The following is a 20271-nucleotide window of genomic DNA, read 5'->3' as shown; positions in this document are numbered from 1 at the left end:
AAACGTGAATCTACATTTTTCAAAAGTCTCATTTCTTCACTTATTCTATGTGCCACAAACCCCAAATCATAGTGTAAGGGTGTAAACCTGACTTAAAACTTACCTTTGCACAGGTTTCATTTTTTAATTCTCTTATGTTTTCCCATCCATGGGGTCTGTGTAAGGGGCCACTGGAAGGTTTATCTTCAATTTTTGTTATACATAGATGCCACCAAGTGCTTCAGCACCTGTTTTCTGATGCTCCATGTTGGACTAAGTGGAGATTCAGAGAAACTTCTAAAGCCCTCTGCTGCACTCAGAGTGAAATTTACTCTTTCACTGCATTAATTTTAGTCATCTAGGAGAATCTGGGACCTCAAACTTGAGTTCTACAGCATTTGTGAAATTTCAGTATGGACAGTGACTTGGCGATCTTTGATAATTCTGGATCTTACCTTATTTTTTAAAGTATGTTTGAAAATATTGCTGAAACATACTTGCTTGGAAGGCCAATCAGAAAAAAACTCAAATGTTTTGCTCTAATTCACTCCTTTAGTTATCTAGAATGTGACAAAATAATACTAAATATTTTGGAAAATAACTGAGGAACAAAATCAAACCAAAACATTAGCTATTTGGCTTAGACATACAGCTCCCAAACCACTCCCCAGGAGTCTCCTCTTGCCTAAATGCTACAGTGCAGGCAACAGCCAATAACCAGCTGCATGTATACATGATGCTGTATGACCTAAGAGATCTACTGTGAACAGTTAAAGGTTTGTGCTATTTCTTAGCTTCCATAGCACAGTCTGCAGAGCTTTTCAGGGTGGAGGTGAATGATACACAATATCTCTGTTGCCAGGAAATGGAATGACGCAAACACAGTCACATTCCACACACACTTGTAATGCAACCCAAGGAGATTTAATTCCTCCCCCTACCCCAAAAAAATTCAAACCCCTGTACCTGTCAGCACGACATCTACCACCACGTATTCAAGAGTTGGATTTTTGAAGGACATGATGACAGAAGAATGCTGGCCAATGCATGCACTTATGCTGGTTGGTTCCATCACCTGAGGCGGAAGACCAGTCCCCGAAAGGTAAAATATCCACTCTTTCAGCTGTAGATGAAACATGTTATGTATTATTTGACAAGTCTGATCTGTACATTTTAAGGCATTTTGTCTACTTCTTTCTTCTTGTGTTCTATTTCTCTTTTCTGTGGTAAGTGGACTGCTCTTTAACACTTTCTTTCTTTCTTTCTTCTTCCCTCAAGCTGCTATGTTACTCTATTGCTATCTGGCAACCAATAGTTCCACTCAGGGAGATGTTTACATCTCTTTGCTTTTAATTTCTGTGCTACTCTGAGCACGGAGTATTTAACTTCCATGAAGTTACTCAGAGCTTGCAGTGTAGTGAATGGAAAGACATAGGTGGTTGCAAGAGGGCAATTCAAAGCACATATATTAGAACCCGAATGCAGATGAACTGAGAAGTTCTCTTCAGAAGACAAAAGAAGAAGTAAAATAATTCTTTGATGGGACAGCAGTAGAATCACACAAAAAGCTAAAATTGTTAATTCCAAAGATAATAAAGAACATCAACCACTATATAGAGAAGAATCAAGAATATTGGAAAGAACTAGTGGATACAGACTATGACCACAGAGCAGAAAAAAAGGAAAATATAATTAAATTGATGTGTTAATTTTGACAATTTTTTTCAGCTTTACATTTAAGAGTTGCCTGCCCCGCATTTACTCCTTTAAGGTTATAAAGAGTGATGTTAATAATGCCACCCATTATGGAACCTTTAAAGGTGAATGAGCAGCAAAGGTGAATGGTTAATATAAAGATACTACCATTATTTTAAGGAAAATTTTTAATTTGTATATTCGTGTTGCTGCCTTTAAATAATAACAATACAGACTAAAATCTGAGGCGTATTACAAACTGCTCAAAGTGACCCTTTGATCTGTTTTGTTCATTATCACTCAAAAAGGTATACATCACAATGAGAATACAAAATAATAAATAAAATCAAAACACTATTTTCATCATCTGAAGTATTGCATTTATTTCTGCATAGCCTTTCTGAAAAAAATAAGGAATATCTGTAATAGGGTTCAAAAATCTAACAACAAATCTGGAAATACTTACAGTAAAAAGTGACTAATATATTGAGACTTCTCAGCCTAAACAAGGATAAATTAAATGGCATATCATGTCTTCAGAAAATAGATTTGGACAGCAAAACTGCATGCCTTTATAGAGAAACTTTCAATTCGATACAAAAAAAGACATTTTAATCTTACTGAATGAAATTTTTGGGTAAAAGTCATCCAAGGCCAAAGGTTTTTAATTAAAAAAAAAAAAAAGAGTAAAAACTGTTTATATACTGATGTAAAGACCACCCAATACTGAAAGTCAAGATATAAAAATAGAAATTTATATAAAAATATAAAAATAGAATATTCAGATTCTGACAGGAAGACGAATGCTGCTTCTACAAAGACTGAAGCAACACAGGACTAACTCTTTGGTGAAGCCCCTTTGCTGGTCATAGTCAACAAGAAACTGCCCAACCGTTGCCAAGCCAGCATGCCATAGCATTTGTGTTCCTGACTCATGTTCTTCCTTACCGTATCGGCCTCAAGAAGTTAAATGTAAACAAAAGTCTGAGCACCCTTTGCAGGCTTATTTTGAAGGACTGGAACACAGGCATGAGCATGCCAGAAGACCATGTTTTCAGAAAGCCGGATGTGTCAAGCTATTAGTGGTCTACACTGTCTTGTTCTTGATACTTTGTGCTTGCTTACAAACACAGTAACATTTTTTTTTTTCCCCAAAAACTCTTAATAGGGAAGTTATGAGGCAATATTAGTCTAACAATGCTTTCCAGGCCCACGGCAAATTTGTGTGAACCACCGCGTTCATAGTAAGTAATTTTACGTTGAGGTACAGTGCAGGGCTGGGAGGAGTGCCCATGTTCATATTTTGTGCAGGTGAGCTGTAAAGATCAAGTTTGAGCTTTATTGCTGAAGGCTCAGCTCGTGGTCTACAGACATTAAAGACTGTGGCTTCCACTGTTTTTTTGTGGTTAACAAGCAGAGCCATTTTGAACTCCATCACTTCAAGCGCAAGCACCTTTAAAACAACACTGAAACTTTGTCAGACTGAGCAGTTAAAGACGGAGCCAAACAAAATTAGCGGTCAGTCTGGAAAATAAAACAAAACAATCAAAAAATTATATAGATTATAGGACAGGCCTGCCGTGCCTGACCTGCAGTTACTGTTCATCACTGACTTATTTTGTGATGGAGCTCAAGATCGTGTATGGTCAGTCCAAGAAAACAAGAGGAAAAAAGATTTTAAAAAAACCAAACAAAAAAACCCCCAGAATCTGAAGGCAAATAATGCAAGATAGGATCTAATATTGGGCTCAGTTTCTCTCTAATATTACTTAGTACCATTAAATGCTCTGATCTGTATCTGTGCCAATATTCACAGTCAGCTATCAGTATAACAATTAGCAAACTAAAATAGTCTGGGATTAATTTAGTAAGGACTGTAGCAATGAAAATGAATGAAAATTTATAAAATTCAGAAGATTCAGGCATAAAAAAGCACTAAGAAATTATAAAGGTTATACCAATATATTGAAAAAGTTAAAGGGGTCTGGACAAAGCAGCTAGAAGGATGGGATACTGACTAAAGTTGACCACAAATAAAAACTTGGAGATTTGCCATTACTTGAAGGAGATGGACTGGATGACAAGATTCAGGTGGCAAGGCTCAATTTGTTCCTGAAAGGTTTAAATGAATTGTTGTATTGTTTTATTGCTTCTGTATTTGATGAAGAATTTCTTTTTTCTTTTTTTAAAAATATAGATAAGATTTCTGTGTACCATTAGGATCCAGACAATATAAGGACATTCTGTCCTCTTCAACTGGCCTTGGATATATACTATTCACATGAGAACTGCTGTCTCCTTGTTTTTATCCTTAATAAATATTTAAGTAGAGAGATCCTCAAAATAAATGCTGTGCTAACACCAGCTACAAATAACCTGTCTGTTCAACATACTTTATCAGGAAAAAAAATTGCCACATCACTTCCTTCACTATTTGTTTTCTTCATATAAAAGAATATTTGCTTTTGCAGTATTATTTGAAACACTACTCAAAACTCCTGGTAGTACTTAATTGGAGTAATTCACAGGTCAGAAGTGTATTAGAATATCTGAAAGCCCAAAAAGAATACAGAGAGGAAACTGCACAGAAAGCAAATGATTCATTCAACTACAGCTCATGTGATGAAATATTATCATTTACATCATATTATGTTTTTTTGTTTTGTTTCCAGTTGTAATTTTTAATCAGCTAGTAAGTCATGTGGATGACTCATGGTTCTTTATTTACTTGTGTCTCATTTAAAATTAGGAATATTCACAGAGAGAAAAATGTAAACAATTCTAAGATTCTCAAAGTAAAAATCATTTTCAAACAACCTGAAAGGAAGAATTCAGTTTTTCTAGTGTGTGACCTTCCAAAATTCAGATCAGGTAAAAAATGAAAAAATGGGAAAAAAACATGAAGAAATTAATTTCATAGGTAACAATGCTAAAAAGTGCCAGTCTTCTGGTGTTAAAAACAGCAGAACAAACTACCAAGAAACCTAAAATTATTCATTGGTTATTCTAGCTCCTATGCCATTACACCGCTTTTTAATACTGTAAATAGAATAATATCTGTGTAAAACTAAGGTTAAAACCAATTATAACTTTTGAACATCTTTGCATTTCCTCTTTTATTATGCATCCAGCCATTAAATTTCAACTTGACTGACAGACTGAATGTACATGCCTAATAAAAATATTATTTAATCTGAATTCCAAGTGTTGTGGGCAGCAAACACAGCATCGTACCTGTGAACATTTGAAGGTTATTGATGCCTTGTGATTGCCTCTTCCAAGGGCAGACGGACAGAACTGCACGGGTACTTCGGTGGTGGAATGAGGAGCGACAATCACCTGTACAAATACAAGAAAGAAGCAAAGGAAAGAGAAAAGGGGGAAATCAATTTTTTTGAGTCTGTTTCTTTTTTGTGCTTTGTATCAACAGTGTTGATGTTTATGTGATTGATGTGTTCCACCAGATGCATTCTCTCCTCTCAGCAAACATGGGCTGCTAAGGCAGCAAGTGTATTGCAGCAAAGAATCCTAGTGGCAGTCACAGCACGTTCGTTCCCCAGAAACCACAGAGCTGGCGTTACGGATTGCTCCAAGGACATGGACAGCACCTCTCACAAATACCATGCAAACATGACTTTGGTATCTGATCGTATTGATGACACTAAAAGGTTATCACGTTAACCTCCAAAGACACAAAAACGGGCTTAGAAGGGAAATACATGGTGGTTTTAATAAACTACTGCTTTGTCTCTCGTTTGCTTACCTTTATCTAAACTAACATTGTCAATGATTTTGTTAGTTTTCTCTTCATCTGAAGTATACTACTTGAGTCTCAATTGCACAGGGAAAAGCAAAGCTGAATACAGTGAGGTCATAAATGTTCTTAAGAACTAGATAAGCAGTGAAAGAACACCATTATGAATAATAAAAATGGAAATGCATTGAGAGAATGATCAGCTAGCATCATTGAATATGCAATTATGGTGTCTATTTAATTAAAAAGGTTCTAGGCTTTTAATATCATACATGTTTAAATAATGTTTGCACGTAAGAAAATATAAAAAATGATTGATTGAATTAAGGAATTAAGGACACTCAAGCTGTATTTCATAAAATGAATATAATTTACAACTAATAAAGGTCAAAACACCACCCTACAACAGCTGGCACTGACAAGCCCTTTCATAAAGGAAGTGTCAGCCCTGGAAGAACAGGCCACTAACAAGCAGTGAACAGGAGTTATTAAAACATTCATTTTTGTTGAATACATTCAACAGTTGCAAGATGCCTGACTGCACCAACAAGTCCTGCAACCTCTCCCCACCCCAGGGGTTTGACTGCCTGTGCTCTGATATGCCGCTTGGCTTGGGGCTGAGGAAGGCTTGAGCTTCTGGCACAGCAAGGCAGGGACCTCCACCAGTAGCCCTGCCCCACCACATCCAGAGACAGCGAGCAGAGCCATGATGGGGACAGGGATGGGGGCCCACTGCGGCACTGGGACCGCTGGCTGTGGCCACAGCACTGAGGCCAAACTGGAGGCTCCAGAGGGTGAAGAAGGGACAGAGATGTCCACTCCCAGCCCAGGGCAGAGGCCCCTGATGAGGCTTATGTTGCTTTTCCTCGCTGCCCCGTGGCTTTCCCTGCCATCTCAGAGCTGGACCCAGGCAGGGGCCACAGGCATCCTGGTCCTGTCAGTCATCTTCTGGGTATGTCCATAGGGTACCGGCACAATTACAGACTGGGATGCTGATGTACGTCAAACGGACATTCCTACTGATGGCAGTGGGAGCTGGACTGAGCAGAAGAAAGGTCAGAGTTCAGATGTGGTCAACTATAGCACAAAACTTGAAATGTTATTTTTCTCTTTTGGGGGGCAAGTTTTAAAATAATTTATCAGAACATTGCCGTAACAGTTTATTGGTTTGAAGACTTATCTATTGTGAGGGTGGTATTGTATTTTTTCAAACTTTACAAATTTAATTTTACAGTTTCCACTGCATGACAAAAAACATTTCTGGAAGGGTAAGTAGGTGGGTCTCATGCACAGAGCATGCAGCTCGCCGCTCTCAGCCCACTCCCACTCTGCTGTTACAGGGAGCACAGCCCACACTGCACAGTCTCGTACATCCCGTAGGTGAGTGATATATTGAAAGCACATTTGCCACCAGCAGCCAACTGCCTCCATCCCACGCTTGTCACCTTTGCAAGGCTTCTGCATTACCCAGAATAACAGACCTGAGGGATAGTCACCTCCTACAAACCACCTCCATCCCCATCTGCCCCGCTGCCCAGAGTTCATTTAAGCTGTTCATTATCTAAAAGGAGCCTGAACAGCTCATTTCTCAGTGAGTTCCTGGGCATGCTCAGTACCCAGAGACCTTTTTTTGAGATTTTTTTACTTTCATTTGCAGTCTAGTTCCTACCTACTTTGTCCAAACCAGCCAGCCCCATTTATCAAACCAAGACTTACAAATGGAGAAAGAACCTTAATGTGATTACCCCCTCCCAAATACTTTTGAATGAAATGAAAAAGCAAGGAAAAGACAGGTTGTTGCAGCATAAGAATACATGATTAAATTAGAACTATAGCTTTTAAATTTTTAGTAATTTCACTAAGAGATCTACATTATTTGGAATAATAACTCTCCCATAAAGATGAAAACAGACTGGAATTCCATTTTCAATAAGCATTACTTGACATATTATCATTATGCAGAAAATGCACTGCCACAATGAGTCTAAATAATCAACATGGAGTTATGATAATCCAGCAGACTGCCTGCTCTGAAAGCAAAAAAGATTTTTTTTTTTTTTACATTATAGATATGTTTTAAAAAATTCATTTTACATTATGCAGTATGATGTTCTACTGTATCCAGAAAGTAATTAGTTTTGAAATAAACTGGATAAAAACAAAGAAATTATTTTCTACTGAAAATCAAAGAATAAATTGTTTTAAAAACTAGAATTGAGAAATAATGCTAACATGTTTAAAGAAGGTCATATTTTGCCACAATTGTGCAATAAATTATGCTGAAGTTAACCCATCCCCTGCCATTCATTCTGTTTACATAAATAAGTGTCTTCCAAGATACTCATGTGAAAGGGAACTGGAATCATTGGTCTTCATAAGATCCTAGATATCACTGTTCAAATACAGAAACTGAGTCTGAAGAAGACCGAGCAACTACACAAGCATTATTCCTGTTATAAATCCAACAAAGGAGGGAAAATTTTCATTAAATCTAAAGATTTATTCTCTACTCCATACAAAACAATACTCTCGGTCATTAACTAATAAAGCTTGCACACAGGGACTTTGAGACTGCACTCCTCTCTGCCAGCCCTTCTTTATTAAGTTATTTTTCCTCAATAAAAATTGTGCTTCACAGCCTATCAGGATGGAAGACAGCTTCATGAAAGAGGTTTAGGTTAGTTATAAGCCAGGAGAATAGCAAGCTGAAGACTTACAGTGAAAGCATGTTTCTTTTTGGCAATATAGATGACCCCTTTTGTAATTTTTTTGCACATTTAAGTTACATCATAAATACATGTCTATAAACATAATTCACATACATGTGAAATCTGTCCATGTATTTATATACAGGGAAAGAAGTAAGTTGAGGAACGCAGCATTACTGATGATTGAGAATTTTCATCTGTTAAATGCTGAACATGAATCCGTCTCTACTAGAGATAAAGTAAGTGGTGGTTAGGAAAGAAATACAAAACTCAACATCCCAGTGACTGTTCCCCCAGAAAACCAATATGCTAATGAAAAACAAGTTAGGAATTTTGCAGCAAATTTGTGGGAGTTCATTTCTGTTCCAACTTCTAGAGAATTTGGCAGCATTTATAAAGACATTAAGTTAATCCATACAGTCTAAGGTTGACAAGAAGGGAAACAAAAATTAGCCATAGCTTGTTAAAAAAAAAATAAAGAAAATAAAAAAGATGTGAAAATCCAAACCACATTAAAGGAAGTCCTTGAAAACTTTTATCAAATTCTTGAAAGAAAACCAAGATGGTATATTCCATTTAAAGCTGTTTATGGCTACAATTGCAAAGCTGCTAACAAGATATGTATACTTTTCTCATTTTCATCAGTTTACAAAGAAGTTAATGGAGCTGCTTCTAATTTACATGAAGCTGACAAGAGATTTAAGGCATTCGAATTTCATTTAGACTTCATTAAGCACCCAGAAGTTCAGGAGTACTTGAGCATAATTCAGCTGGACCTCAGGAGAGCCTATTATTAATGATGCCAGTACTTGAAGTTGAATTTGATCTATAGAAAATAATGCCTTGTGGTATTTCAGTAATACCTTCCATTGCAAACTGAAATTGGAACAAACTTACACACGGAAGTATAATAAATATGATATACACATTTGTTTAAATTCTGAAAAATTAATCAAAATTTTGGTTAACATTTTAGGCAATTAATCTCTAAGAAATATAAATTTTTCTCTGATATCTCTGTTGAATTTGGTTTATCTAACATAACTCAGTGACTGATGAAATCCATTTGAGATATTTTCTGACTGACAGCCCGATACCTTCAACAGTTCTACATTTTAGATGATATAAAACCAAATATGAATCATTATATGAAATACTAAAATTACTGATTTATAATAAGCAGAATTCTAAAATTGCTCTAATAATTCAAACATTACTTAATTGGACAATGCCATCTGTAATCTATTGTTCTAATAATTTGCTCTTTATTGTTGTATTTCATCTGAGGATTGCTCAAATCAGAATTTTTATGCTGAGAAGAAAGCATTATTTGTTTTAAAGAAAGCAGACACTTGAATACTTAAGACGGGAAACTTCTTCCACACATCACAAAGACATTGAAATAGCTATTAATATAAACAAATACCTGAAACAGGTTACAGTTTATAAGAACAAGCAATATTCTTCTGGAAGTTGAATGCAGTGCTGTATGGAGGGACTAAACCTAGGATGCAACATATTCAGGAGAAGAAGCAGGTATTTAAACGCCTGCCTTTGTCATCAAAACTGTGAAGGAAATCACATTACCTGTCCAAACGTGGGTCTGCAATGGGAGAAATAAATTCAAAAGGGGACAGATACATGAAATAAATATTAGGTAGTTGTTTATTGCAAATTCACAAAAGCTATGCTTTAACTGCAAGAACTACTGTAATTCACAAAGAACTTTTCAGAATTCAACGCATGAAACGATGTATAGGAGTGAATATTCTATTAAGAAGAAAAGAAAGAAAGAAAAGAAAGAAAATTACTGCAGTTAGTGTTGAACGCGTCTTTTCTTAAGCAACGTAATATAGTTATTGGTGATATATGAATCTCTGGTGATAAATTAGGAGAGCTGAAAAGAGAAGATTTTTTTTTTTTTTTTAATTTACTGAACAAGGTAACATACTATCTACAGGAGCCAAAAGTCACTATAATTAAATTGAATCAATTTCTGTGCCAATGACCTAAACATAAAATGTATAATATTCCTAGATGATTAATATAGTTTGTATCCATTTTGTTTCTTAGCTCCTATTCAGATATCAATTGATGAAATGATTAGTAATAGCACTTGTCAAGGTTTATCATAATGTTTGAAGATGAGTTAATAAGCATGACATAAAAGACAGACTAAAATAAACACTTCATATTTAAAATTTTTAATTTAATGTAATACTACATACACAAAATATAGGGCAGTTCAGTAAATAAGTGTGATTTCCTTTAGCTGTTATCTTTAAAGCCCCTTTTAAGAACATTTGGTCTTGTACTGCTATATTTGAGGTTGAAAGCTCAAAGCAATAATTGCATGTTATGACTTTATAGCATTCCTCTATTTTACCCATACAATCCATTTTCTGCCTTCTCAGCTTTATTTTAGGATCTTATTACAGTATTCCTCTCCTCTCCCTCTGATCCTTATACCAGTTTGTACAAATAAGCCAGCTCTGGTGTATATCACAGAATCACAGAATGGTAGGGGTTGGAAGTGACCTCTGGAAATCACCTAGTCCAAACCCCTGCTCAAGTAGTATCACCTAGATCACGTCCAGGCAGGTTTTGAATCTCTCCAGAGCAGGAGACTCCACAACCTCTCTGGGCAGCCTGTTCCAGTGCTTGGTCACCCTCACACTAAAGAAGTTTTTTCTCATGTTCAGATGGAACTTCCTGTGTTCCAGTTTGTGCCCATTGCGCCTTCTCCTGTCGCTGGGCACTACTGAAAAGAGTCTGGCCCCATCCTCTTGACACTTGCCCTTCAGATATTTATAAGATCCCTTCAGTCTTCTCTTCTCCAGGTTAAACAGTCCCAGCTCTCTCAACCTTTCCTCATAAGAGAGATGCTCCAGTCCCCTCATCATCTTTCCAGCCCTCCACTGGACTCTCTCCAGTAGTTCCCTGTCTTTCTTGAACTGGGGAGCCCAGAACTGGACACAGGACTCCAGATGTGGCCTCAGCGGGGCAGAGTAGAGGGGGAGGATAACCTCCCTCGACCTGCTGGCCATGCTCTTCTTAATGCACCCCAGGATACCACTGGCCTTCTTGGTCATGAGGGCACACTGCTGGCTCACGTTCAACTTGTCCACCAGGGCTCCCAGGTCCTTCTCCGCAGCACTGCTTCCCAGCAGGTCAACCCCTAACCTGTGCTGCTGCATGGGGTTATTCCTCCCTAGGTGCAGGACCCTTCACTTGCCCTCGTTGAATTAGGCTCCTCTCTGCCCAACTCTCTAGACTGTCCAGATCTCAATGAATACCAGCGCAGCCTTCTGGTGTATTATGTCTCCCCTGTATTATCTTCCTTATGTCTAGAAAAGGTGCAATTGCCATTTCTTTCCTGTCCACAACAGTTTTCTTCATTTTCTTTTTTCACATTAAAGGCTCTATACTCACATCCTAATAAGAGGTCACCTGAATCCCTTGCACCAGTTTCCACACATCTCTCTTCCCTTTTCTCATCTCCTCATCATAAAAGGACACATATTTAATAGCATTAAGTTTTCATAATATCCAGAGTTCTTTATAGGACCTGTACTAATAACTAGTAATCAATGGTCAATAACAAATATTTTTCAAGATCCTGACCAATCCAGCTCTAGCCAATATCAATGAAAATATGAAAGCTGAGCCCATCTATACGACTCTTAGTCCTTGAAAGGACAAAAATGTTACGCAGCAAGATGGAAGGGCTTCTGTGATGGAGGAGGAAAAAGTAATATGCATAATAGTAACAGGATGAAGATTTTTCTCAGTAGAAATCAGTCTTAGGGTAAATGTGATTTTGGAGAGTAAAATGATTCCAGGTATTTGCTTGACGCTTCCTTGCGGTTAAATTGATCAAATTCTTACTCATAGGCCCTGCAAGTTGGTTATAACTGCCACGACTATGAGATATTCTTATATTTTTACATTAATATGTTATCTACTTACCTAAATATTTACCTAGTTATCCTGTTGATTCTTAGCAACTTGTGAGATTTCTAATACAGCTGGTTTGTTTACAACTTCTCCTTCTAACATCCCCTGAATATTATTTGCAACCAATACTGCAGTCCATCTCAAAATCTTTCCACAAAGCATTCCAGGGGAAAAAAACCTATACTTCAGCTTGTGTTATTTTTCAAGTTTAATTGTTTCCATCCTTAAACTATAAAATCTCTAGAATATATACTTATAACGCCTCTAATCCTTGAGACTATATTGTGTATTCTGAACCCACAGTACAATACACAATTCAATATGTTTTGAAAAGAAAGTGCTCTTCTATCACATTTTTGAAAGCACAGAAATCTTACTTACAGGGCGTTTTGGATCAGTCTCGGTTGAAAAATTTCTAGGATTGCTGTTAAAAATTTCTAGCTCCAGAGTTTCATGTGTAGGATTAAAGAGAGGTATGTATAGACGAGCCCATCTGTAAAAATACATATATGCAATGACTATTCATTACAAAGCTCACTCCATTGCATTTTATTATTCCTCACTTGTTTTCTTTCTTGAAAAATGAGTACTTTTAAAAATGAGAATTATGTTTTATTGCACTAGTATTTTTCTACTGGTATGGACACATATTTAATAGCATTAATTAATATTATTAATACTTATGAATAACAATAAAACCTAGTACCAATAACCATTCTAATACTTGGGTCATTCATAAGGGCAGAATTTGTCTTGCTGTACTTCTGTTGCCAGGAAGTTAGTTTAGGATAGTTGGTTAAAAGGACTGGCTAGCTCCCTCAATTCTCAACAAGGAGAAAAAGATTTTCAGGGAGAATTCATCATAATGTAGATCACTAAGATGTGGAATCTCTTTTCATTGTCTACAGGAGGAGCCTAGACTTAATGTCTTAAACTTGATGCCTAACTTTTAGATAGGAGAATGTGGAAATGAATCCTAGTATTTCTGATACCACAGCTTCACATTTAAACCTAGGCTCCAATTTGCAGATTTATGTCTCACCTTTCTTTTTTTATTTTCTGTAAATCTAATTTTGGAATAAAACATTTTTGTCAAATAGATAATTCAGAGTGCCAAGGCCAACAAAAAAATTTGGTTCCAAAAAGTAAAATACTTTTAAGTATGTCTTATTATTCTGTAGTCTATCCATGGACTCAGCCTGCCTCAGGAAAAGCACTGCACAGAAATTAAAGGTAATCAGATAAATGATATCTGTAACTCCTTTTTGTCTAAGCAATGGTTTACAGGAAAAGCTTGTAATTGAGTGGTGTTGCAAATAGCTTGTGATTTAGTGCCACTAGGCAACTATTCTTCTTCATCATCTTGTAATCTTGAGATCTCAGAACAAACTTAGTGTTCCACACCAGCCATTTCAATGGAGGTTCTGCCTCCTTCCCTCCTTTCTTCCTCTTCATGGACTCAAAATCTGTTTTGTTTTGTACAATTGTTGCATTGTTCATTACAGCATAATGGTAAACATTATGTTGCACATGTAGATTATGTATTTTAATGAGTATTGTGGCTGTCCCAGAACAAAGATTGGAGTATGCTGATTGCCTAAATGTTATGCTTTAAATCAGCTGGCACTCTATTTTACAGACTGTCCTTCTTTATTTTTTAATTAAAGACTAAACAAACACAAGATACTTACAATAGGGAGCACAATTTTCAAAAGAATTCATAAGACTCCCAAAAATTCCTCTATTCTGATCAAAATAATATATTATTTGTCTTTAATAAAGATATATGACCATAAATCACATTCTGGTTATAATACCAAGAAAAGAGATTCAAGGTGAATCAGTGAAAACACTAAGTAAGAAAAGTTTGAAAAATGAGATACATATATTGGTTTTGCCATGATTTATCTACCTAATGGAAATTTCCTCCAGTCAAAGCTGTGGCAAGTCAACTGCCAGATTGCTCCACATATTTATCCTCTGGAAAAAATTAGTCAGTTAATCATAGTTAAATCACTAAGGAAAAAGAAAATATAAAAGGCAACATTCAGAAGAGAAGCTATTTTAGTCAAGCTTTACAACTGTAACTTCAGACCCAAAAACCTATGTGCAGGTGGGTTCCTTGATCATCTGCAGTGATATAAATTCCCAGCAGCCAAATGGCAGACTTGTTTTTGGCTAACACTGTTCACTCTCAGCAGCAGAGACTAGAGAAATACCAGGAAACTTTCACACAAGAACTTCAGATTCACTTTCTAACTCCTGTTTTTCACATTTACTGTCTCCAGCCTTTACTTTTTTGTCTGGTCTCTTTCATATATAATGCTTTGTCAAAGGAAAAACTATGTTGGTATATCTGAAATTTCAGTAAGCTATTCTTTGACTGTTAGAGGGTCTTCAAGTGATCAAAATCCACTAAGAACCTCTGCCACCTCACATAGATTGACTACTGTGGTTATGCTAGAAAAAGTTGTTGCGTATGACAGTAAATTCAAGACCACCGTGAAGATTGTTTGACTGACTCATCTTCAATGACTGCACTGTGGAGCCTGTAACAGGATGGATAAATGAAGATGGAGAATATCAAGGAGGTTTCCTTGTTTAGAGGCATATGCTAAAGGATGTTTTAAATCTACCTTGACAGAAACAAAAAGCAGATCTGACTGTGATAAACGTAGAATGTTAGGGTATCTGAAGAAGGATTAAAAGACACACTGTTAGAAGTTGTTATTTTCTCTTTCAAGAATTGTTTAGAAATTGATTCTAAGTGTATCAATAGGTTCTTGGCTCCTAATCCAGTTCCAAGTGATGTTTCAAGGACACAAATACTTAATTTTTTCAGATTGATAGAAAAAAGAATGCAGTGAGCACATAATGAAAAACATTATTCTTAGAAGGATATCACATGTGATAATGCTTCTTCCACCTTCAAGAAAAAGGTGGTAGAATGGAAGTTAGTCTCAAAGAACTACACAGCTTCACCAACCAGAAATGCTTCAAACATTTTATGGCATTTACAGTCCATGTCTCTGGGAACATAGCAAGGAAGTACATCCATTCAAAACAAAACAAATTGATACGTTTCTTAAACAGACAAGACATAGATGTCTACCTGCATTGCCTTTACATATTCAGTACACATTAATGCAGCCAATTTACTTGGACTATCTCATCGTTTCAGCAGGTAGAGCAATTCTCAGTAATTTAACTGTAACCTCAGTGCCATCATCAATTGCCATTGTCCAAAATTTTGCACTTCAAGAAGAGGACATTATGCTGATGACACAATAGAAATAAATCTCTGGAAAAAGGAGAGTGTTGCAGGAAATAACTGAACAAGAAGCAGGAGACTTTATGAAACCAAAATAGGGCAGATAATGCAAACAGAAAAGGAAGAAGTTTGTTAGTTTTGTTTTACTGTTTTATAATATATATAGATAGATATATGAAAGAGACTAGTGTTCATTTCCCTTTATACATTATTGCTGTTGCTGTTGTTGCTAATAATTAAACTAAATAGAACTTCTTCGTTCTTCCACCGCTATCTGCCCAGGGTAGATGTAGATGAGTTCATTTATATATGCATGGGAATTACAACATGCATCTACTTGTAAAGTTAAAAGAAATCTCATTTGAAAAAATAAAACATGGAATTCAATTAATTTGAGATGATAGTTTTGACAGGCAATTGTTGTAGTTAATGGAGCTAATCCTTTCCAACATACATTTTATTTGCAGTGGGAAAGGATGACTTGACTTTCTCAGCCAGACCAGTAGTTCACAGGTAGTGCATGTTAGAGAAAATTAGGAATGCCAGATAGTCTGAATGAAAAGGTTTTAAGTTATTTCTAATCCCTAACAGTGTCAGCCAGTAGAGAAAAATTATGGTTTTTACTCCAGTCAGCCCAGAATTTTAAAGTAACAAACAGGAAATGGACAGCCCTACTGATTTTCTTAGAAAAACATAGTAACTAACAAAGTCATTGCCAGGTAACTCTAGTCTGCGCATCATATATGAACAGCAGAATATATTCACTCAAAAAAAATTAATCAAAAAATTGCATGTTGTACTCTCTAACAACATTTTTTGCTCAGTCTGTAATGCATATTATTTATAGATTTAGTCAAAGATAAGATATACAGAAGTAAGGGGAAATTAGCATTCAGAAGACCAGTGTGTCTACAGAACCTACCACTACACAGAGGTAATAGGTGGAAGAGCACTAGTGAAATTCTGGCATTCTTTAAAGTCTTATCCTAAAAGTTTTGATTTTCGTCTTGAAAGTCAGAACTAAAAATTATGCTATTGAAATGCAAGATGAAATTTTGTTGAAGGAAGACAAGAATTAGGTTCATTTCTCTGTCTGCTCGAAGTAGTTAATTTTCTTAATACTTGCAGTGTTTCAACCATGTCTATCCCGAGGATCTGCAGGACAGAAGTTGTATTACTTTGCCATTTCTTGAGAGGCTAAAAGAAATTGATAACTGGTAAACAAGCATTTGTAAAGCAGGACTGTCATATATATTCTTAGTTCAGAAAGAGAAAAGAAACAGAAAATAAAGCAATCCTACAGAGCTCTGTATTATGGTTCTTTATGATTACATTCTGCAGCATTTTCACAGTGATTTCTATATAAAGACTTCAGAGGAAGACTGCATATAGGCTACAATTCCATTTAAATTGTTTTTCTGCAAGGAGAATTTCACCTATCTACACATATATCTATGAAAATTACCTGCAAACTCGTATAGTACACCTACAGCACTATTCTGGCTTTTTGATGTAAACTTTTTGTATGTTTCCCATTATACTTCAAACCAGCGACCAAGTTCAGCACTATGAAGTACATACTTACTTTCCAAGCTCACATTCTATTTCCGGTAGAGTAGTTGGTAATGGTTTCTCTACAATCAACTTCAGTGCGTACCAAAACTCTCCAACCATATCTGACAGGAATATGACACTAAAAACAGATACATAAGCTTAATATGACACAGCGTTTCTGCAGACAAATAAAAATGTACAGATTAAAATTCAGGAAAACTTAATGAGCTCAGTACAGTCAGTTCTTTAATTAGCTCCCAGTTTTACCGTAACGCTTCTTGCTGGTATCTGAATTCAGCTACCAAAACTAATAATATTTATAATTACTGATGCAACAAAATTTCTTCTTAATTTTTCTTAAATTTTTAGCATAAAAAGTTGTTTCCAGGGTTGGGTTTTTTTGTTGTTCTGGGTTTTTACTTTTCAAAAATACAACTCAAAAGCATTTCAAGTGCTAACATACAAGGGTAAGCTTTGATTTCATTTCAATGTCACAGTATTTCCTTTCTAGCCATTTTGAACTCAAAGAATAAAGAAATAGAAATAGTATTCACTGATTTTAAAAAGGAAAATATTTTCAAATCTAGTGATGAAAACTGAGGAATATACATTTATATGAGCATGACAAAGAGATATGCTTCAAAGGAATATTCAATATACTGTTTTGATATACAATCAAATGTTGTCAAGACTGAAAATTGCTTGCTGCTAGGTGAGATATGTACAGAAGTATATTTCTGTGACAGACATTCTAACGCATTCCTTTCCTGTTGCAGATTTCTTTTTCTATTTCTTGCTTTTCTGAGTAGCAGAGTCATAATAACATTAAACCAAAGCACTGTAAATATATAAAAACTTACATGAAATGCACTGTGCAAACCCATGACCCACTAAGGACCAGTTCTTGTTCTAAATGATAGATAACTATGTCTGTTCCATGACTTTATGGTTCCAGACTATCCTCTGTGCCAACAGAGCCTTTAAAGGGAGGATAAAATAGCTTAGGAAAGAATCATCCATTTGAAAAGGTACACCTGCCACAGACACTTTAATAACACTTCTTTCCAGCTGCTGCTACCATAGGAAAGGAAACAGAGCATGGCTTCAGCGACAAAGATGATGGTGTGAATGTAGTGTGGAAGTACCTCTGTCCAGCTGTAACTGTAGTCCTTGGGAGCTATTGCAATTTAAAGCAGCTGTTTGACAGCTTTCTAGTATAGTACTGCATAATTATATTGAATATGTACAGGTATGCTTTATGTCATCTTTGTATATATTCACCTAAGTCCCAGCCTACCAATTGGCTGAGCTCAAAATTTTGCCAGTCAAAACAAACCTTTATTTTTATTATTTGGAAATTCTGCACTTGAAAAATACCAGAAATATTATCTGGTATGAAATAATGAGGTCTATTCTCATTCGCAGCTTCAGAACACATGTTTTCCAGAAATTCCCACAGAAAAAAATATTTACTGGAGTGATAACAGTACTCATTTTTATAAAACAGTATTGCTCAAAAGCTGTATTGTACAATGATACCTGCCATTATTTCGGTCTTTGGAAAAAATCAATACAAGCAAATTGAAAAAACTTTGAAATACATGGATTTTGGCTTTGTAAATATTGGGTCTTTGAACACAGGTCATTTGTCTCTGCCCTCCTCGTAAACCACTACCCCACTCTCCTCCTCGTCGCCATATTTTTGCCAGTCAATTGATATCATTGAAAAACAGGGAATTGTTTTTCAATCAGCGCTTCAACTAAATAATGCTTTGCTAAGCAAATTCTAGGAAAATCAGCTTTGCAATTCTGCATTCTTAAGATATCTGCTGAACTGGTTTAGCTGAAACTAAGACCAAGAGGTCATCTGTCTTTGTATTGCTAATTATCATACCTACATGGTTTCATTGGGATTCCAATTTAATGAAAAAATTGTAATTTAAAACCTCTCCATATTCATTTAGTAGATCATTGTTAATTAATGGAAGATTCTGAAGCTAAATGGACTTATGAGAAGACTGTTAAAGTGTTCTTCACCTGGTTTTAGTTATGCTGTTATAGTTTTGTTCCTTCTCAAAAGAAAAACAAGATCACGTTCCCCTTATAGAACTTGCAAATTTACAAAATTAACAATTCATCTGAAGTTTTCAGAGGGGACTTCTAATATTAAATAAATTTCTAAAATATTGTTCACTGAATTTTAGTGAACTAGAATAACTAGGGGTTATTCTACTACCTGTTATGCAGGTTTTTCCCCTCAGAGGAAAGCTGCTGTTTGGGATACAATGTATTTAAAGTTGGATTTATTTTTTTTAATTCCATTTATTACCTTTAGTGGGTTTTTTCAGGGTGATATCTACATCAAGTGACTGAGGTTTCAATGCAAGTAGTTCACTTATTAGTACAAGAGCCACAACCAAAAGCATCAAAACTCTGCAACTTACCTTTCATCTGAAGTGCCAACAACAGCTGGGGAAAATGTTAGTTGATACAAAAATGTTTGTTTGGGCCTAAGAGTGAAAGACTTTTGTCCACAAAGTGACTGATTCTCCAGCACCACACTCAGCTGGAGAATTTTATCTGCAGGATTAGTGAGGGGAATATGAATTCCAACAGTATCCTACAGAGAAAAAACCAAAACCAAAACCAAAAACAAAAACAAAATTAATTATCAGCCATTACACATAAAAGATCTTTCTCAAACAAGTGTGAAATGCTTACTCATGATTTACACTTATCCAAACACAGGCTGCACTTTTGTTTGATGTGTGAACTAAACCCCCCACACCCCCGAAAAAAAGTTGTAGAAAAAAACATTTCAGCCAGTCTTCAAATTGTAAACTCTTTAATGTCATAAATAAGGAAAAGTTCAAGTCTTCCTGGCCAGTCTGCATTCTAGCAAGATACTTCACCTTCCAAGATCATAGAATCATAGAGTGGTTTGGGTTGGAAAGGACCTCAAAGACCATCTAGTTCCAACCCCCCATGCCATGGGCAGGGACACCCTCCACCAGACCACGTTGCCCAAAGCCCCATCCAACCTGGCCTTGAACACTTCCAGGGATGGGGCCTCCACAGCTTCTCTGGGCAACCTGTTCCAGTGCCTCACCACCCTCACAGTAAAGAATTTCTTCCTAATATCTAATCTAAATCTACCCTTCTTCAGCTTAAGGCCATTACCCCTTGTCCTGTCACACCATGTCCTTGCAAACAGTCCCTCTCCAGCTTTCCTGTAGGCCCCTTCACATACTGGAAGGCCACAATCAGATCTCCCCGGACCCTTCTCTTCCCCAGGCTGAACACCCCCAACTATCATCTTAGCCTGTCCTCATAGGAGATATGGCTGAGGCTTG

General features: G+C 36.2%; 1 protein-coding gene across 1 annotated transcript in view; it reads right to left on the bottom strand.

The window, feature by feature from the left end:
- Window positions 1–20271, bottom strand: part of CFAP47 (cilia and flagella associated protein 47) — a 360776-nt gene that overhangs the window by 80798 nt on the left and 259707 nt on the right. The window contains exons 52-56 of the mRNA XM_075774464.1: window positions 19363–19538; window positions 16950–17057; window positions 12475–12586; window positions 4909–5013; window positions 946–1102 (exon numbers count right to left, since the gene is read on the bottom strand). Coding sequence (XP_075630579.1) covers window positions 946–1102; window positions 4909–5013; window positions 12475–12586; window positions 16950–17057; window positions 19363–19538 — 658 coding nt within the window. The remainder of the gene's footprint in view (window positions 1–945; window positions 1103–4908; window positions 5014–12474; window positions 12587–16949; window positions 17058–19362; window positions 19539–20271) is intronic.

The sequence above is a fragment of the Balearica regulorum genome, chromosome 1 (assembly GCF_011004875.1).
Source record: "Balearica regulorum gibbericeps isolate bBalReg1 chromosome 1, bBalReg1.pri, whole genome shotgun sequence".
Classification (NCBI taxonomy): Eukaryota; Metazoa; Chordata; class Aves; order Gruiformes; family Gruidae; genus Balearica; species Balearica regulorum.
Note: the sequence above shows the minus strand (reverse complement) of the source record. Positions and strands in the feature narration are given on the sequence as shown.